The sequence below is a fragment of the Mixophyes fleayi genome, chromosome 5 (assembly GCF_038048845.1).
Source record: "Mixophyes fleayi isolate aMixFle1 chromosome 5, aMixFle1.hap1, whole genome shotgun sequence".
In the NCBI taxonomy this organism is placed as follows: domain Eukaryota; kingdom Metazoa; phylum Chordata; class Amphibia; order Anura; family Limnodynastidae; genus Mixophyes; species Mixophyes fleayi.
In genome coordinates this window covers 33564290-33585930 of record NC_134406.1, presented here as the reverse complement: position 1 = coordinate 33585930, position 21641 = coordinate 33564290, and the positions used below count along the sequence as shown (strand labels likewise).

The following is a 21641-nucleotide window of genomic DNA, read 5'->3' as shown; positions in this document are numbered from 1 at the left end:
CATCTCCTCCCCAGTTCTTTCTTCCACCCTCCTCTCTCGTGTATCTGACTGCCTCTCCGCCATCTCCTCCTGGATGTCTGCGCGCTCTCTCAAAATCAATATCTCTAAGACGGAACTCATTGTCTTTCCTCCGTCCAGACTCCCATCTCACCATGACCTCTCTATTGTCATCAGCAACACCACCATCTCCTCTGTCACCCAACTCCGCTGCCTGGGTGTCACCCTTGACTCCTCTCTCTCTTTTGCCTCCCATATTCACTCCCTTGCCCAAGCCTGTCGCTTCCAACTACGCAACATCGCCCGCATCCGTCCCTTTCTCTCTCAGGATGCTACCAAGACTATCATCCATGCACTCATTATCTCCCGCCTGGACTACTGCAACCTCCTCCTCACTGGCCTCCCCCACTCCCATCTCTCCCCCCTCTGTTCTGAACTCAATGCGGCCGCAAGACTCATCTTCCTCTCACGCCGCTCCTTCTCTGCCTCCCCTCTCTGCCTTGCCTTACACTGGCTTCCCTTCCCCTACAGAATCCTTTTCAAACTCCTCACCACCACTTATAAGGCTCTCTCCAACTCTACTGCCCCATACATCTATAACCTTCTTTCCATTCACACTCCCGCCCGCTCCCTGCGCTCAGCCAATGACCGACGCCTCTCCTCCACTCTTATCACCTCTTCCCACTCCAGAATCCAAGACTTTTCCCGTGCTGCCCCCCTTCACTGGAATGACCTCCCTCGTTCCATCCGCCTCTCTCCTACTCTGTGCTCCTTCAAACGTGCGCTGAAAACCCACCTCTTCCTCAAAGCCTACCAATCATCCACATAACCCCTTTCTCTATACTCCACTCGCTCTCCCCGTGCCTTATCTGGCTCCCCCTGTGCCAGTCTGTTTTCCCTCCCTTAGGATGTAAGCTCACATGAGCAGGGCCCTCTTCCCTTTTGTCTCCTTACCGTTCTTCTGCTCCTTGTTTACTACATCGGCCAGCCTGGAGTTTTTGAAGCATTGGTATTTTTGTTTATTGGTTTGTACCGTTTTACCCTGTTTAGTCTACTGTTTGTACTGTGTACGGCGCTGTGGAAACCTTGTGGCGCCTAACACATAAAGGATAATAAATATAATAATAATTGGTTAGAGGTGTTGTGAGGCAGGTCATGCTGGCTGTCTTCTTTATTTGTTTAAAATATTAGAGAAAAAGAAATCTACCTTAGGCCATATTTGAAACACAATGTTACTTGACTGTGTGTACTTTGTACACACCTGTACTTTCAAGCTGTAAAAATCAATAATTTCTGATGCCTTAACTTTAACACAGGTCCCCCAATAACCTAAAAGGACTAACGCTGTTAACTATAAATACATGCTTAAAAAGGGAACTCCTTCATGTCTTGATCCTCCTACATTTAATGATCTTTTCCGCGCCTTCTTTGTGCTCCAGCTGATAGCTGGGTCATAAGGTCTGTTGGAATAAATTACAAACATTTAGCTAGTTACTAAATGGTGTCTGTTTTTCACTTATACTCTAAATGGAAGATAAGGTATCTCCATTAGAACACATTGACAAATGTAGTGCCTTAAAATAAAAAAAATGTCAACAATTACTTTATGTACTTTACCTGTGCAGAAAAGAACATTCACATAGTGAGTCAGATATATGATTAACACAGACTATGCTTGATTACTGAATATTTTTCAGATGTGGCAGACATGTCCCAGCTAATGCCTGGTAGTACATCAATGAAAGCCTTTAGTTTGGTCTATTTTAACCTAAACTCTAACAATCAAGCTTCATCATTATTGCTATAAAACTCACATCAGATAATCTCAGCAGGAGCAGAGGCAGCCCCTACAGCCTGATTTCAAAATTGCAGATTTCAAAGGTGAACATCCAAACGGTCTAGTGCATGCATTTGTATATGTTTAGAAAAACTATCATCACCAAACAACAAATATATCTTTAGGATGTTAGAGAATTTTAAAAGTGTGATATAAACCATATATGAAAAAGATCTTACCTTGCAAATCAGTCTGGGATCTACAGTTTCAGGAGAGCTGGGGATCTGTCTGATAAACATGCAACATGGGAAAGTACAAAAACACATAAGAATCATCTTAATAGATATTAGATTGAAAAGATTGACAAGACACCCCCCCCCCCCCTAGAAAAAAAAATTGGGCTAAAATTTATAATACAAACAACACACACATTACATATGAAAATAGAGATGCACTGTTATTGTGGAACATAAAATATCTTACAAACACAAACTTGTAGAGTGTCTATAAAAGAGTAAGCTGAAATATAGCTCTCAATAGAAATCAAAGTCCACTATACAAAGCCACACCAGAAAACTCCATTATAAACTCCTAACCAGCTTCAAGTGTGTATGAAGCAGTCTTTTATAGTGAATTGGAATGAGACAAATATAAGCAGGTGTATGTCCCACTGTGGTATCAGATGACGAGATTTGATGCTGGGTCTATGCAATGCTGGTTACAGAAATCTGTTGTTTAGTTTTATACTGATTAAAATATGTTCGTGTTTATTTGTGATTGCAAATTATTCTGAGATGCATTTGCATAGACTTTCTTATTTTAATTTGTAAAAAACAAAACATGATCCATCTTGTCTGTTACTAAGAAGGTGTGCGCAATTGTTCATTTAATTATGCTCATTAACACTTTAGGTTGCCACTAGTGCCTGTGTTTTATTATGTTTGTTTCAATCTGAAGTATTCCTTAGTGGTTAGACAAACTAGCTGCCAACAGTAGGGTACTAAATTCAAATCCAGAGTCATGTCTGTATCTGTGTGAGCTTTGTATATCCCCATGTTTCTGTGGGTTTACTCCAATGTGTCACTTATATACGTGCATGTATATTTATGATTGTGAATTGTAAGCCATTGAATTCACATCCAGTTATTTACAATTCAAAATTACAGATGGCACATTTTTCATGTTGGAGAACAAGATAATGTGTGTGTAATTCTTTAGTGTTAATCCTTTAACCTTCATGTTGGCAGTAGTGTCTGTGTTGTGTTGTATGTTTTTTAGGAGCACTATAAGTTTGGTTTATGTTTATGGTTTATGGTTTACCTGATAAGACTTTCAAACATGGTGCTTGTCATTCACGTCTATATAATGTATACAGTACTCATTCTGCACGTTGCTTTAGTGGTTAGACAGTACCATTTTCATCAGTGGGGTCATGAGTTCAATTCCTGACCCATTTTGTGGAATATGCCTATATTGCATGTTGAAATTTGTGCTGAGCAATAATACAGACAAGCAGCTGTTCCAAATAAAGTGAATCAAAACGAATAGAAAATATCCACACATAAAAGCAAAAAACACCTAAGGAAAATCACAAGGTGCAATGCAACATGGACCCACCACAACCAGAGACACCACAAGCTGCAACTGAGAAGTATATAACCTTACAACTGAGTCTACATTCCCAGAAGTTCAGGAGTCCTGTGCGGGCTGCACCTATACTCAGTCCAACAACTTCAACATCCAGCCAACCTCAACCAGCAGCACTACTTAATTTGACTGAAACCATAAAGCATTTTAGTAGGGTGCAAAACAAAGTTGGTGGAATTCCAATAGGACTCTGTGAGAGGTAATCAGCACCAGCTATCAAATGGCTTTCGTTGTTTGCGCAATATGCAAGACACCCAACAAAGGATGTCTCCTTCCTTGGAAAGGATCAATTCCAGCCTTATCCAACTAAGCACAGGACTAACAAACCTAACTGGGGCTGTTCGCAAACTTTCTGGGAATTAAATGTCTGTGTGTGGCCAATTATTGGCACAGCTACCAGTGCCCTCATCATCAGTAGGCAGCACCAAAAGCACTACCCAAGCCCATCACTGCCCGCTATTCCAGTGTGTTGTAATGGCCATATCAGCGTGGAAGACGGGCATCTACAATCATGGCCAAAAGTTTTGAGAATGGCAAAAATATTATTTTTCATAAAGTCTGCTGCCTCAGTTTTTATGATGGCAATTTGCATATACTCCAGAATTTCATGAAGAGTGATCAGATGAATTGCAATTCATTTCAAAGTCCCTCTGCCATGACAATGAACTTTATCCCCAAAACAACTTTTACACTGCATTTTAGCCCTGCCGCAAAAGGACCAGCTGACATCAGGTCAGTGATTCTCTCGTTAACACAGGTGAGAGTGTTGATGAGGACAAGGCTGGAGATCACTCTATCATGCTGATTGAGTTAAAATAACAGACTGGAAGCTTTAAAAGGAGGGTTGTGCTTTAAATCATTGTTCTTCCTATGTTAACCATGGTTACCTGCAATTAAACATGTGCAGTCATCATTGTTTTGTATAAAAAGGGCTTCACAGGCAAGGATATTGCGGCTAGTAAGATTGCACCTACATCAACCATATATACACGTTATTTTTGGAGCAGAACACGGCAGCTACATTCCTCACTATAAGCTAGCTCTTCTAAAATGGCAGATAAGAACAGGAGGAACGACTATAATATCAAACCAAATCTTGCGAGAGCCATAATTTTAAACAGTTATGTTTTGCCTCACATTGAGCTTCAAAATTGGCGCGCAAAACCGAGGCGACTCCTAGACTGCCTCTGATCCCCAAAACTCGAATCTGTCTGATTAGGCAGAATCCGAAACACTCATCTCTAGTGATAATTGGTCTTTTTTGTTTATATAGTCTCTAATGCATACACTCTTCTACTGAAAATGTAATGTACTTAGATATATTTGCGTATGATAGGTGACAAGCTGAAAATGTTCCAGTTATCATTTCTAAACCACAACATTAATTCTCCTGTCAGAACAAAATGAATAATTATATTTATTGACCTTAACAATTCCATCTGGCTTATTATTTACCTCTAGCAGTTCTGTATTTTAGGGATCTCCTAGTGTGTTATAAATGTGAGCCTTGGTGCTGACAGCAAGTGCTCTGTATTAATTTATTCCATGGATATGGTCAGAGCCACAGAGTGTAATTCAGGAGACATCTAGGTTAATAAATCCTAAATACTTTATATTTAATGTGCACAGATCAACTAAAAATGAATGGGTGCCATGCAGATTGCTTAGAAAAACCTCTATCCATGGGGTTTCGTAAGCTGGGGAAACTGGTTGCCAGAAATCCATGGTGTTTTGTGAGTATTCCTGTTATACTATCTGTAGGATTAGGACTTGGATTGTATTTCCTTGAGCAAAGACAAATCAATAATTTGGAAGAGTTATTTACTCCAGAAGGAGGGATTGCAAAGGGCCAGAGAGATTTTATTAAGATGCATTTTCCTATTAATGACTCTGGTCAGTTTTCTGTACAGCGACTGTATACAGTGGGCACCTTTGCTTCTCTCATCATCGTAAGCACATCACAAAATTTCCTGAATGTGAGCATCTTCAAGGAACTTCAGAAGTTGGACACAGCTGTGAAAAACTTGACCTCAAAGTCTAGTTTTAGCTTCAATCATCTGTGCGCTCAAGTCAATGGTCCAACCTGTCTCCCACCCAATCCTTTACTCACTTTGATGCAGAATAGCACAGAGGACACCATAATAACTTACCCAATGCTCCATAATGGGGTATTTGTGGGACTGTACTTTGGAGGTATCATAGTGAGCCCAGATAATAACTTGCTGAAGGTTCGAGCCCTGCGGTACCTATATTACCTGAGAGATGACAATGACAAAATCCACCACAACAGCTTAGAATGGCTGGAGCACTTTATGAAATCCATCCCTCATCAAATAGAAAAATTACAACTCAAATCTATAAAGGTAAATTCACGTTATCTTGTTTTATATTAGATTCTTTTATTTTATACTATTGAGATATCATGAACAAATAACCCAGTCAATGGACAATGGTTGGAAAGACTGTAGGGCTCCATAAAAATTGTTTTACGTTAATTGTATTTACGTTTTATCTTTTTTTATTCCTCAACTTGTTTTTTAACATCATCTGTCTTTCCTAGTAACAGAGAACGTAGTGATGGACAGAGACGTGAGTGTATTTGGTGCACATTATTAGCAATCTAGGGCATATTTCTTCAAAATGGCAATTTTGAATATGACCTTGTGGTTGAATATTGACTGAGACCTTGTAGTGGCACTGTAGACAATAAACACTGTCTGTAAAATGGCAGAGTTTTCAGTACAAAGGTAACCGCACCAAGTTTGTCAATAAAGTCAAATATTCAGTAACCCCAATTTTATTGAACATATATTAGTTCCTCAATTAGTCAATTATCATGACTATAGGGTGCACCCTAACACTGATTGTTTAAGAATATTGGACAAGGAAAAAGAGAGTGTATGTAGGGACACTCCAGGGTATAGAGTATAAAATTTACATTTTATTGGTATTCATTAAAAAATTGGATACAACTAGCGAAAATTTAAAATAGATACAAAGTGAGGGGAGTGAAAATAAAATTGCAGTTGCAACTGCAATGTCGCTTGTATTCTCACATAATTTTATTAATAATAGTATTGATATAATATTGTTAAGCTGCTATGGTAATTGGTTACTCCTTCATCCCTGGGATCTTAGAATAGACCCCAATAATATATAGTTAATACTATGGGTGGTATAGAGTATCGATAAAACCTTTATAATACACACTATCTATTATATAATGGCTCTCTATGATTCATACTGGTAAGTATAAGTGACCGTGAATGTCTGAATAAAGTCTGCGTTATTATGTTACAAAGATACACGATGGTGCGCAATGATATGTTTGAATCGTCTATGGCAGAATAAAGACAATTGCTGCACTTATGGGTTAGATAGTCTCTCTATTCACCAGAGATTATCTGCAGGGGTGATAATAGATTAGATTGGGACCATATTCAATAAGGCCTTTTAATATGTATGATTGTCACAGTACATTATAAAGTAGTCATATGCTGACTCATAGTTATAACCCGAATTTCATATAAGGAGATGTATTAACTGATCTCTATGTTCACCGAGAGTCATCTAAAGGAATCAATAGATCTGTTAGAGCTGTAGTTAGTGTAGCTCACCGTTTTATTGTTATAATTAGTTATATAGTTGCTCTCTGTGATTCATACTAATAAGTATAGATGACCATATATGCCTAAGTAAGGCTAGCGTTACTATGTTGCAAAGGCACACGGTGGTGTCTGTTTCTATAGTAGCACTAGGATCGTCTATGGCAGAATAAAGGTAATTGCTACATTTACAGGCTGAGTGGTCTCTATATTCACAACAAGTTATTTAGAGAGAGTGATGGTAGGTTTAGTTAGGACCATATTAAGTAAAGTCTTATAGTGTGTATAATTGTCACGGTTCACTATGAAATAGTCATATATTAACTCAATATTATAACCCAGATTCATATAAGGAAATACATTGGTAAGTTGACTGATCTCTATGTTCACGAGAGTCATCTGAAGGAGTCAAAAAATTATTAAATCTATTTAAGCCGTAGTTGGTGTAGCTCTTATAGCATATCAGGATATCTCATAATATGGTGAGACAGCTATATATTAGCCCGTTATTACTGGTAAAACGGCAATGTATAGACTCATAGTAGTGACTCAATCTAATCTAGAAAGATCTAGTGTTGAACTCTATTATAAAGTAGGTATTAGTTAGCAGCAGCGTGTGAGATACAATGCGAACTGCAATTTTATTTTCACTCCCCTCACTTTGTATCTATTTTAAATTTTCGCTAGTTGTATCCAATTTTTTAATGAATACCAATAAAATGTAAATTTTATACTCTATACCCTGGAGTGCCCCTACATACACTCTCTTTTTCCTTGTCCAAAATGGCAGAGTTGTCAGATTACCAGCCCAGGCCTGCAGGCAGTGGTTACCAGTGGTTATTCATACTAGGGAGCGAGGAATTGCATTTGTAAGCTGTGCAATGTATTGTGTTAAGGACAAAGGGAATAACCTTGTGGAAATCATGGACCTTTCCACTATTGTGGTTATTTTAGTGCCGTTATTTAGTGTCATAATGGGAGGAAGGTAATGGAGGCAAGTGGGAAGTCACAGACAGAGGTAGATATTGGAAGGAGCAAGGTCCCAACAGCACACACTTGTGATGTGGGCTTCTATAAAACTGGAGCAAGAAAAATGTGGTTTCAAACAAACCTCTATATAAAACAAAGCTTATACATCCAATTTGGTTTTTCATGGTAAATACATTGAGTGACATACAAAGCATACAGATTATACTATATATTTAGGCTCTAAACACCAATAAACATTATGAAGGGTTTCTAACTTAGAGAGCTAACGTTCTATATAATATTTGGGAGAGGGAAGCAGGTGATAATGGATAAGTGTAAAGATTAAAGAGAACATAGAATTGTTGATGTGAGGGAAACATCATAACTAATGAGGCGATTTAATTACTAGGATGATTTTTATATGTAGTCATGTAGCAAGTGGGCCGATGTACGGGGGGGTATGTCATATCACCACTTCTCCTACAGTTTTGATTATAAAACTATGAAATCCCATTTACTTACATTTTTAATACCATCACTTTGAAATTTCCATTTCATGACTTCTAGAATTCCACTTTGACCCAAGTATGTGGCTATACTGGGTTCAGTCCCAAATGTAAGACTCTCTGTGAGTTAGTGTCTACATACATATATATACAGGCTTGATGTTCCGTCCTGTGTGCCTGGTCTCTGGATATAGAAAGAATACCTTTCATTTTGAGCCAATGCACATATGGAGTAGAAGGACAGCTGTCACTTCTTGTAGAAATGTTTGAGTCCCCCTCCCCACTTGGTCGGGCAATACCTTATTTTTGTTTATTGAATGTAAAGGGTTATCTTTTTTGTTTGTTTTGCAAAACATTAAATTTATTGTCAACCCCAGTTAACGCACTTCAAAAGTAAGCCAATTCAGTTAAAGGAATCCCAGCCATTCCCATTTTACGTGTATATAACGCACTTTCTCAGGGCAGCAGGATTGGTTATTGTTAAAACTAAAATAAGGAGTTTAAAAAAACAATGAAATAAAACAGACTTTTGCAGGTGAAAACTTTTTGATAAAGTGACTCAGTACAGTCTTAACATATGTGAGCTGAGATGCACAGGTCCTTTGTAATACACAATTTAATTATTGGTTTTAACAAAGAGCAGAGAGTAAAGTTTTGGGAGCTGATTTGAGCAGCAGCAGATCAAATGACTGTTTGAAAGCACAATACGTGAATGTATATAAAAAGACAATCAATTACATTTACGGGATTATATTTCTACTGGTAAATTATAATGCAATAGTGTCATGACAAAAAGGTTATTGGAGTTCATTTAATAATAAATGTGCAGTGAAGTGACTATAGCACCCAGTCCAATATTAGCATTCATGTGACAGGTAAATAACAGTTGCAATCTGATGGTTTAGTTTTAGTTTTAGTTAATGTTAAAATATTTCTCTTTGGGGTGTTTGCAAATAATGTTTTTGGGTTTGTTTGTTTTTTAAAAATTATCACTTTAATTAACTCTAGGTTTACCACTCAACGTCCATTTCTCTACAAAAGGAGTTTGAAGGAAGCACAGAAACAGTGATCCCTTTGTTTTCAATCACCTATATTGTGACTATCCTCTTCTCTATCATTTCTTGTGCCAGGTGAGTGAATCCCAACATTCTATTTCTGGTTTATTCTATTGGAGGAGCTTTAATTAAGCGTGAGGTACCACTGAACATCGCCTCCATGTTCGGATGCGTATATTTCCACCTATTGCAGGAAGAAATCTCAGCTCATTTTATTGCGTATCTCTATGGGACGCAAAGGGAAAATGAGAGCACTCACTAAAGAATATTTGACATTCTAGTGGTAGATGAAAAAAGTTGAGCCTGAAATTAATCTAAGACTTTAAATTGGGGAGTTCCTCTCAGTCTAAGGGGTCTCTTTATGACCAATTGTAAACTTGCTCATGTTTATTATCATTTCTTATGATAAGAAATTAATTAACCTTGCAATTTAATTAGCTGGGGTTGCTGCTCCAACAGCAATCATGATCACATTAACAGATTCTTAAGGCCTGGCTGAATTTGCGAAGGGGGGTGATCACAAAATCTGATAGTGAGGGATCCGAAGATCTCTCTCCTGTGATGATCTCCCCATAGGATATAACGGCTATGGCGGTAGCTATTGAGTTCTAGTTCCAAATTTCGGGTAAAATCGTAGTCACCATAGACACCTATGGGGACTGTATTTGTGATTGAAGAAGCTCGGATATCTGCTTCCATGCTCTAATAATAAGTGGCCTTAAAACTTGAAGAAGAAAAAAAACAGTTTTCAGAGAATTTAATAAATATGCCCCTTATTGACTTAAATAAAATATTTCTGTTTTTGCCGTGACTATGCCCTTTTTTATATTTCAAAGCTACTTCAATATCCCAAAAAAAACTAAACTTGGGTTGAGTTCAGCGAGGCTACTGGGTTCTCACCCCTCATAACCAAACTTATGTAATTTGTACTTGCATCTATATTGCACACACACACATAGGGGTATATTTACTAAACTTGAAAAAGGTGGAGATGTTGCCTATAGCAACCAATCAGAGTCTAGATGTCATTTTGTAGAATATACTAAATAATTGAAAACTAAAATCTGATTGGTTGTTATAGGCAACATCCCTACGTTTTCAAACCCGCAGTTTAGTAAATATACCCCATAGTATAAAGTATCAAGTGTAGAAGATGCAACTGTATATTTTAGCTATACTGATGTTCACACATAAGTTTAAATATGTTAAAAAAAAGTTGGGTAAATGCATTAAAAACATTTCAAAAACAATTTGAAAAATGTTCCATGGCACTGTCCGAAGACTTGGGTATAAAAAAAAAAGTTACAACAAGTGCAAAGTTTAACATTGGATTCAAATATGAAACTGATAACCATCTATGAATAATGGCAAACTAAAATGAAACTATTATGGGAAGGATTAAATTGTGCTGCTAGAGATACAGCAGCCCATGTGAAAGCTATCTGGATGCTAATGCAGCTTTGTGCAACCAGATCCTACATTCAAACATGTACCTTAAGGGCTTATTAAGGGCTTATTTACATCAATGTGAATTTAATGTGCCTTTATTGCATGAAAAAAATAAAACACATGTCACGTTCAGCAAAATAGGAATATAACCTACATTTACTAGCAATGATGGTCCTATTAAAGCAGGGCCAGTACAAATGTTTATTTTTTATCATTTATTTTTTAACAATTCTCTTCAGATTCAGCAGCTTTATACCACAGGGCCAAGGTCAGGTATAATTTTCGCTAAATGTAGCATTCAAAATATCATCAATGTGAATTTTCTTGTGTGGGATGCAATACATCTGTATTGTGGTCATTTCATAAAAAAACTGATCTCATCTATTTCAGCTTGGACAATGTGAGAAATAAAATTTGGGTGACCACATTTGGAGTCCTATCACCTGGATTAGCCATAATGGCCAGCTTCGGGCTGCTCTTGCTGTGTGGAGTACCATTTGCCAGGACAGTTGCAAATGCACCATTTCTTATCCTTGGTAAGTGAAAAAAACATGTACTCCACGTCCCCCACCCCCTAGTAAAAACCAGACTCATGCTGAAAACACTAGGGAGTATATTTACTATGTGGTGGTTACGTAGAACTGATGATTCCTGGCGCTTTGAAGTAATTTTTTAAAATGCCACTTGTCACGAACACGCTCCCAGCTGCCGTGACTTTGGGGTGTTTTCTATATGAGGTTGCACACGATTCCAGCCCGCAGTCTCTCTCCACCTATCACACAGGTTATAGACCTACTGAATCGTCACCAAACTGCGCTCACACCCCGATACACCTCAGGTTTGCCACCACCTATTGAGTACGGACAATAGGACCCCAATATACTGTCCCACACTGGCACACAAGGCTTCTAGCTATCCACAGACTAGCAAGACCCACACCAGCAAGCACAGGGTTAACTCTTCACACCTTCAGACTGTTACACAAATGTAAATGCAAGCATACACTAAGCTTGTTAATTAAATGTATCAACAAATCACACACTGGGTAACTTGGTCGAGCTATTTCTTCTAACAGGCTAATGGATTCGTTAGAGTATCAAGGACGCAAAATATTAAATTATAGATTTAATATACAAAAGTACAGGGCATTGAGATATAAAGAAAAAATTATTAATAAACAACTGATATAAAACATACACAAGCAAAACAGTTTAAAATAAAAGGGGTTACATTCAGATTAGCACTTACATGAATTGTTTTCTGGCCAAGGGAAATTTGGCTTGGAAGATCGACAGCTTATCAATGTGAATTGATTTCCCAAAAAGTCTGACACCTGCCCCTTCTCAACACATGTTTTTTAAGCAAAATCAAATGGGACGGTCTTTACAGGGGCAGGGTAAATGCTAATAGGGGGGCAGGGATGTCCCCTGGGTGTCACTAAAGTTTGCCCACAAATATTTCCAAAGTCTTGACCTTTGGGTAATTCTTCACAGACATATCCCAGAGATATAACTCCCCCTTCAATAAACCGGTCTTCATCTCCACATATAAATACCAAACATGATGGAATTATGACAATGTGACATATCTTTTCCAAAGATATGTGATTATAGCTGTTCCCGGATACCGCCAGTACCTGTCATTCACAACCCTGGTGTGATTTCTGCTCCTCAGTATGGTGTGCAACACATATTTCCCAAAATATGAAATTTGAAGACATCTTCTTTGAAGTTCATATTTCTATATACTTGTATAGGCCTTCACATGCTTTCCTTGGCTGCAAGATTCTCACCTAGGCATATGGCTCTCTCTCTAATTTACACCTAATGGTTCTATGGTGTGTACACTACCTATTGAATGGAAGTCAATTAGGACGAGGAATACAGGATCAAACACAATGGATGTCTGTGATCTGCATATCTTAAGCAGGTCTCCTCACAAAAGGATTTGCTCAAACTAATTACCTCCTACTGGGCTAATTGTTTCCTTTTTAAAAACAGTTGATCAAACATTTATCTGAGTAGAAAATCAGGTTCACTCCTATGTATCAATGCAATATTTTATTTGGGTCCTGACATTCAATGTTCTATTTCATCATATCAGATTTATGCTCTCATCCTGACACCAGTTTTATTAAAGACAAAGCCCATCGGAATGGGAGAGACGGCCCTGGAGAAGAGGTGTACAAACGCCGGCTGGGTACACAAAAGACTTGTTCACGCAAATGCGACTAATGCATACCTGCAGAAACACACTTATATGCCTGTTAGGAGATGTATTTTTGCACCTGCTATAGGGCATGCACAAACACATGCTGATGATCATGGCTTATCATTAACCAGGTACATATGCTGCTGATGCAGAGGCGAATATATCTCAAGATGCATACAGCTCTGCATATGGGCGTAAAATACACTAATTTTTTGTACTCTTTTTTTAAAGTTACTCACATTTTGCATCTGTAGTTTTCTGCTTGCCTCTATCCCTTCTCACATTATGGCACTGCCCCTGTCACATGTCCTCACTAATGTAATCACACAAGCGGACAGGTCACACAAGAGCAGCACACTGATCACCTGTTGCTGTGTATTTTCCAAGAATCTGATTCACTATCTATTTGCCTTTCCCCACATTCATTAAATCTGAGGTCACACCTGATGTTCAAGAGCTGAAGGTTTAACACAATAAGGTTCTCAGACTCTAGACTCTGGCCTCTCAGAAATGTACAAAATTGTCCTTTTGATGACTGTAGTTGCAAAAATCTTAACAACATGCACACTATCATTATTATATTGCAAAATTAGACACAACACTATATTTGTTTTATGTCTATTGTATGTGTAGTGATGCAACCAGCATTATCTCAAAGCAATATAACTGATAGTTAAGTCAGAAAACTGAAACGGTTCCAGGGGCGGATGCAGGGTGGAGTGATTGGGGCAATTGCCCCCCAGTACACTACCGCCACCAGTGCAATGGGACAGTGCCCTTCACACCCTCCTCCTAACTGACTGTCATGCATGATGTCCCGACACTGTCAGTGAGGAGCTGTGCTGAGAGGAACAGCTAACAGTAAAGAAGACAGAAGAAATGAAGGTCAAAGGAAGGTAAGCAAAGAATAGAGTGATAAAGGGACTCAGTGTGATAAGGGGTGTAGTTTGAAAAGGGGCACAGTGTGATAAAGGATACAGTGTGAAAATCGGCACAGTGTGATAAGGGGCAGCAGTGTGATGAAGGACACAGTGCTAAAAGGGGCACAGTGCTAAAAGGGGCACAGTGTTAAAATGGGCACAGTGTTAAAAGGGGCACAGTGTTAAAAGGGGCACAGTGTGATAAGGGGTTACAGTGTGATAAGGGGAAGCAGTGTGATGAAGGGCACAGTGTTAAAAGGGGCACAGTGTTAAAAGAGGCACAGTGTTAAAATGTGCACAGAGTTATAAGGGGCACAGTGTGATAATGAACAGCAGTGTGGTGAGGGTCAAGGTGTGAAATGGGACCTAGTGTTAAAAGGGGAACAGTGTGATGAAGGGGTACAGTGTGATGAAGGGTGTACGGTGTGATGAAGGGGGCACAGTTTGAGAAGAGGGCCCAGTGTGATGAAAAGGGCCCAGTGTGATGAAGGGGCACAGTGTGATGAAGATGGCATAGTGTGATGAAGATGGCATAGTGTGATAAAGGGGCCCAGTGTGATGAAGGGGCATAGTGTGATGAAGATGGCATAGTGTGATGAAGAGGGGCAGTGTGATGAAGGGGCACAAAGTGATAAAAGGGCACAGTGCGATAAGGGGCACACTGTGCCCCTTATCACACTGTGCCCTTTTATCACTTTGTGCCTAGTGTGATAAAAGGGCACAGTGTGATAAGGGGCACTATGTGATAAGAGGGCAAAGTGTAAAAAGGGGCACAGTGTGAAAAGGACCAAAGTGTGGCAAGAATGCGCAGTGTTATGAAGGGGCACAGTGCAATGAAGGGGGCACAATGTGAAGAAGGGGGCACAGTGTGATGAAAGGGGTACAGCATGATGAAAGGGGTACAGTGTGATGAAGGGAGTATGGTGTGATGAAGGGGGCACAGTGTGAGAAGAGGGCCCAATGTGATGAAAGGGGCCCGGTGTGATGAAGGGGCACAGTGTGATGAAGATGGCATAGTGTGATGAAAGGGTGCAGTGTGATCAAGGGGCCCAGTGTGATGAAGGGGTACAGTGTGATGAAGGGTGTATGGTGTGATGAAGGGGGCACAGTGTGAGGAGAGGGCCCAGTGTAATGAAAGGGGCCCAGTGTGATGAAGGGGCACAGTGTGATGAAAATGGCATAGTGTGATGAAAGGGTGCAGTGTGATGAAGAGGCCCAGTGTGATGAAGGGGCATAGTGTGATGAAGATGGCATAGTATGATGAAGGGGAGCAGTGTGATGAAGGGGCACAAAGTGATAAAAGGGCACAGTGTGATAAGGACCAAAGTTTGGTAAGAATGCACAGTGTGATGAAGGGGCACAGTGCAATGAAGGAGGCACAATGTGAAGAAGGGGGCACAGTGTGATGAAAGGGGTACAGCATGATAAAAGGGGTACAGCGTGATGAAGGGAGTACAGTGTTATAAGAGGGCACAGTGTGATGAAGGGGGACTGTGTTATGAAGGGGGGCAATGTGATAAGAGGTCCCAGTGTGATGAAGGGGCAAAGTGTGATGACGATGACACAGTGTGATGAAGGGGGAAGTGAGATGAAACGGAACAGTGTGATGAAGGGGGCACAGTGTGATAAGGGGCAGCAGTGTGATAAAGGGGAGCAGTATGTTGAAGAGGCACAGAGTGATAAGAAGGAACAGTGTGATGAAGGGTATCAGTGTGATAAGAGGGCACAGTGTGATGAAGGGGGTCACTGTGATGAAGGGGTAATAGTGTGATAAAGGGGCAAAGTGTGATGAAGGGAAACTGTGTGATGAAGGGCCACAGTGTGATGAAGTGGGCAGCAGTGTGATGAAGGAAGAACAGTGTGATGAAGGGGAACAGTGTGATGAAGAGGGAACTGTGTGATAATAGGGGACAATGTGATGAAAGGGTATAGTAGTGTGATGAACGAGACCTAGTGTGATGAAGGGGGGACAGTGTGATGAAGGGGTATAGTGTGATGAAGGGGACATAGTGTGGTAAGAGGGGACAGTGTGATGAAAGGAAAGAACAAACCTGACTTATACCCTAAAACACTTTCATTTGTGTCACACATATGGCTAGATTTACTAAGTTGCGGGTTTGAAAAAGTGGGGATGTTGCCTATAGCAACCAATCAGATTCTAGCTGTCATTTTGTAGAAAGCACTAAATAAATGAAAGCTAGAATCTGACTGGTTGCTATAGGCAACATCCCCACTTTTTCAAATCCGCAGCTTAGTAAATCTAGCCCATAGTGTTGTAGGTCATAGGGAATATAAGAGTCGTGACTGGATTGGGAAAGGAGTTGGGACTGGAGAGGGGAAGGAGTCGGGATTAATCAATATATCTCTAAAACAAAACTCACTGTTTATGCCTCCATATAATCTCTCTGTACCTCTCTCGGCACGTCTCTGCAGCCAGGCTCGAATCGCACTGATTGGATACTAACCTGTCACTCATTCCAGCATCTGTCTGTAGTGTTGTGATCGGCTCTTGATGTGATCACATGATCGGGTCTCCAGGGCGGGAGTTTCGAACTGCTTCCTATTTAAACCTTCACTGACACGTGCTAGGTGTCAGTGCAACTCGTTTGCTTTGCTTCTGACTTCCAGTTCTCCTCACTCGCTACCTAGCCGCTACCTATACCCTTGGATCACCGTGTACCAGTATCGCCTGTCTGACCGAGTCTGTGGAACATCTTTGAGTACTTCGCTGCCTGAACCGTGTACCAGTAATCGCCTGTCTGACCAAGTCAGTTCCCAGCGTGTCTGACTACTCTTGGCCTGATTCCAGTGTACCAGTTCCTCATTTGTCTGATTACTCTCTACCTGATCTGCATGTACCAGTTCCCAGCGTATCTGACTACTCTTGGCCTGATGCTAGTGTACCAGTTTCTGGCGTGTCTGACTACTCTCTACCTGGTCTCCGTGTACCAGTACCCAGCGTGTCTGACTACTCTGATACATTCACTGCATCTTTCCGGATCTGCTGTTCTGTAGGGACTTTCTCAAGTATTCAGATCCAGTGTTACATTCTGAGGCAATCCTGAGGGCCGCGACCTGCAGATTCCTGGCAGCTAAGCCCATCCCGCCTTGCAGCAGTTCTTGGTGAACACCGGGGAATCCGTTAGACTCCACGCCTCTGGTCTGCCTGTGCTAATCAGGATTAATACAGGTATCTGAATCGTAACTATCTCCCCCTCCCCCCCCGAAAAAGAAAATTCTAGACTTACCCCTGAACAGGTTGTGAAAACTGTATACCTACGTGGAATTAGGGTATGATGGTGCAAGATACAACATATTTCCTTGGGATAGGACTGGTTGCATGAGGCTGTAAGTGGTGTGGTTTAAGTTATCCTTTAGGGATAATGGGCCCGATTCATTAAGGTAAGTTAAGCAAAATATTTAGTAAGTTTTCTTACTCAAGTTTTCTGGACAAAACCATGTTGCAATGCAAGGGGTGCAAACAAGTTAATTATTTTGCACATAATGAAATGCTGTGTTTTTTTATGTAGCGCACAAATACTTGATAGCATATTTGTACACTGAAATGTAAAGTTCATCTAGGACATGCCCTACCCCAACTATAAATCTGCCATAACATTTTAAATTTATCTCCCTCTCCAATGCAACATGGTTTTGTCTTACTTGCTTACTTTTGCTTAACTTTCCTTAATGAATCAGGTTCTATGTTGACTGCATCTGTGTAGTGTCTGACATTTTTCAATCTTGATTTTGTTTTGGTACAGGAGTTGGGGTGGACAACATGTTCATTATAATCTCCTGTTGGAAGCAAACAAAAGTAACAAGTACCGTTGAAGAAAGAATGGCTCATACATACCAAGAGGCAGCAGTTTCCATCACTATCACCACTCTCACGGATGTGCTTGCATTCTACATTGGCATAATGACCCATTTCCCCTCTGTACAATCATTCTGTATTTATACAGGAACCGCTCTTGCCTTCTGCTACATCTACTGCATAACTTTCTTCGGTGCTGTACTGGCATTGAATGGGAAACATGAGAATGACAACAGACATTGGTTAATTTGTATGAAATTGAATGACAAGAAGAAAAATAAACGGTGCTCGTTGTATAATGCATGTTGCGCTGGGGGATCGTTTGATACATCACGTGATACAGAGACTGAGCACCCTATCACTGTATTCTTTTATAAGTACTATGGTCCACTTCTTACAAATCCTTGGGTAAAGTTATCTGCATTTGCTTTATACCTGGTATATCTGTCCGCTAGTATTTATGGATGTGTGCAGATACAATACGGAATTGATATTCGAAATCTGGCTAATGCTAATTCTTCCTTGACTCACTTCTACAATATCGAAGCTTTATATTTTTCAAAGTATGGCCCAAGGGTTATGGTGGTTGTTACTAATGAAACAGATTACTGGGAGATAAAGACCCAGGAGGACATTGAAACTTGCATGAGAGAGTTAGAAAAGAGTCCCTATATCGCCAAAGAATACTCTGCATCCTGGTTGAGAACATATGATAAAATTGCTAAGGTAGAAAATCTGAACGTAACCACTAAGGAAAATTTCATGAACAATTTAAATAGACTCTACACACATTTTTCCGATTTTAAACAGGATGTCAAATCAGATGAAAAGGAAATTAAAACATCCAGGTTTTTCATTCAGGCCATTGATATACTCAACATCAATGATGGAAAAAATATGTTAAACCACTTACGAGGTATAACAGCTACTTGTAATATTGACATAATTGTATATCACCCATTATTCATTTACTTGGATCAGTATGTAGTAATAATACAAAATACAATTCAAAATATTGTTGTCGCAACTGTGGTCATGCTGGTAATTTTGGTTTTGTTCATACCAGATCCTCTGTGCTCCTTATGGGTGACATTTGCTATTGCGTCAATTATTGCCGGTGTCATCGGCTTCATGTCCTTCTGGACAATTAATTTAGATTCCATATCAATGATCAATCTTGTTATCTGTATTGGGTTTTCGGTTGATTTTTCCGCTCATATTTTATATGCATGTGTTTCTAATAGGAAGAAAAATGCAAAAGAGAGAGTGATTGATGCTTTGCATGTGCTAGGTTACCCCATTGTACAGGGGGCTCTGTCGACAATCTTAGGGATAGCTGCACTTTCTGCCACGGAAAGCTTCATTTTCAGAACCTTTTTTAAGATCATGCTCCTGGTCATTGCATTTGGGACACTTCATGGGCTGCTATTTATCCCCGTGTTGTTGATGACGATAGGTGCTTGCAGAAAACCATGTAGCAGTGAAATAGAACCTGACAAAAATGGGGATAGAGGAACAAGATCGTTGCCACCTGCAGTGATATATAGACCGCACCCTTTAACTTCAGAAAATCATTTGAGAAGGCCAGCTCTAAGTCTGCCAGGGTATGCCAATCCTGATCCTCATGGAAGGGACTGTGGGAATCTTGACATGAACTGCTATTGTGTGAGTTTGCAGGGAAGTGTTTACTCTGTTCTTCATTCAGTAGACGGACAAAAAGATGATGACAATAAAAATAAAATAATGGACTATAGGAGAAGAATGCTACAAGTTTACTTTGAACATAAAACTGATCAGGCCTGCAATTAATTGACTGTAATTGTTGCTGGAGGATAATAATACTGTATACTGATCAGTAGTACGTTTCTGGGGCTGTAATACATGATTACATGATTCTGATGACTACTCACCAAGAATCCAGTCATGGACTAGCCTGTATTTTAAGTGGATATTGTGATATGGGGGATATGGTACAAATTAATGTTAGAGAAGGAGATGACACAATTGTAATAAAGCTTTTAAAACCTTATGCCTCCCTACAAGTATAAAGTTGTGAAATGTTTGAGGACAGTGGCATTGAACATGTCTTTCATATCTGCTTCTCCCAGTACAGTAAATAAAAAATACTATGTTCCCCCTGCAATTGATATCATTATAGATATATTTGTAACAGATAATAATATTCACCATTGTTATATTCAATTATCATATAATATGCTCATTAGATCTTCACCAAAATTATATTAATGTAATGTAATTATACACATATAAGCATTACAAATTCAACATTATAATTATTATAAAAATAAAACCGTAAATGATTGTATAATAAAATTTAATTGCAATTCAGAAGTCCATCTGGTACTAGATTAAATAATAGTCTCCTCTTTGAGAAACAGTTTTGGAGTCCTATGAGTAACAGTCCATTATGTAATCTGCTATCCTAAACAGGGAGTGCCCTCATGAAATTGCCCTCTACACCATTTCAATCTCAATTACTTGTTTTGCTTTCAACACATACAGGACAGTGTCATCCACTTTGACACATAATCAATATGGTGACCACCAGTCAGCAAAAGCCTAAACTTTATAATTGATATGTCAGTATATGTGAGCAATGAATACATGTCTCTTAAATTTTGTATTGTTAAAAATGCTTTAGTTTTGTGTTTAATTCTAGTTAACGTAAAACACATTTTATCTTTACCAATTAAATAATAATCTGCATCAGTGTTCCATCTGATTATTAAAGTGTTCAAAAATAAATATGAATATAAACTACCGTTTAGACTCCTTTATTTACTTATTTCCTACTGAAAAAAAAGAAAATACACGCAAAGCATAAACAGTTATTACTGGCCACAGTCTATGTATGTAGTATTTTCCAAAACAATTGTACTCCCATATCTAAAGCCACCCACACATGGAGCAATTTTTTTTTTTTTTTTTAAACTTCTATTTGTAAATTTTTGTCACACAATAAACAGATATCTGACATTGTCCCAAGAGGGCATGGATAAGTGACATCATAAATTATAAACAGGAAAATAAAGAACCAACCCAGGTGGGGCGTTTACACGGTATAAATAGGTAGAAGGATTGCAGAACAGTGTGTCAGTGAAATACCTTAAATAAATGTGAAAGAGTGTGACATTGTATATGGTAGTAAGAAAGTAACGTAAGAGGGGAAAGAGAAAAGTAAAAAAATAAAAAGGGAGGGGGTGAGACTGAACCCGGGACTCTCGGCGACCAGGGGGGACAGACAGAGTGGAGCATTATGTGGCATCCAACTTAGACAGCACTGTTCACAGGAAGAGAGGCAATATATTGTGATTTAGTTCATGTTGTGGGTTGGGGCCAGAGGGACCATTGTAAATTAACCAGTCCCCTCAAATTTGCGAGAATCTATGAGTCTTCTTATTGAGATATTATGATTTTTTTTTTCCATGGACGCTAAGTACCAGATTTTATTGAGAAGCTGCTGTCTAGAGGGGGGTTCCAGAGTTTCCCAATGTTTCGCAACCAGACATCTGGCCGCGTTGAGAATCTGAACAGACAGATTCTCTGAATATAAAAACAATATGTAGGTGTATCTGCGCAGACTAATGGAAGCAGCCACCTATTTACCTACATACACTCCACCCAAGTATGTTAAACAAAAATGATAAAAAAAATATGGAAAATAGGT

At 39.4% G+C, this 21641-nt stretch overlaps 1 protein-coding gene across 1 annotated transcript; it reads left to right on the top strand.

Annotated features, from left to right (window-relative positions):
* The first annotated feature begins 5061 nt into the window (after positions 1 to 5061).
* LOC142157976 (patched domain-containing protein 3-like) lies at positions 5062 to 19762 on the top strand. Its single transcript, XM_075211474.1, has 4 exons — positions 5062 to 5784; positions 9510 to 9631; positions 11396 to 11541; positions 17901 to 19762. The coding sequence occupies exons 1-4, from the start codon at positions 5062 to 5064 to the stop codon at positions 19760 to 19762; spliced, it is 2853 nt and encodes a 950-aa protein (XP_075067575.1).
* Positions 19763 to 21641: the final 1879 nt, after the last annotated feature.

Excerpts from the sequence above, each read along its gene's own strand:
- LOC142157976 (XM_075211474.1), top strand. The coding sequence starts at position 5,062 with ATGAATGGGTGCCATGCAGATTGCTTAGAAAAACCTCTATCCATGGGG. Across the intron at positions 9,632-11,395 it reads TCTATCATTTCTTGTGCCAG|CTTGGACAATGTGAGAAATA; the intron begins GTGAGTGAATCC and ends CATCTATTTCAG. Across the intron at positions 11,542-17,900 it reads TGCACCATTTCTTATCCTTG|GAGTTGGGGTGGACAACATG; the intron begins GTAAGTGAAAAA and ends GTTTTGGTACAG.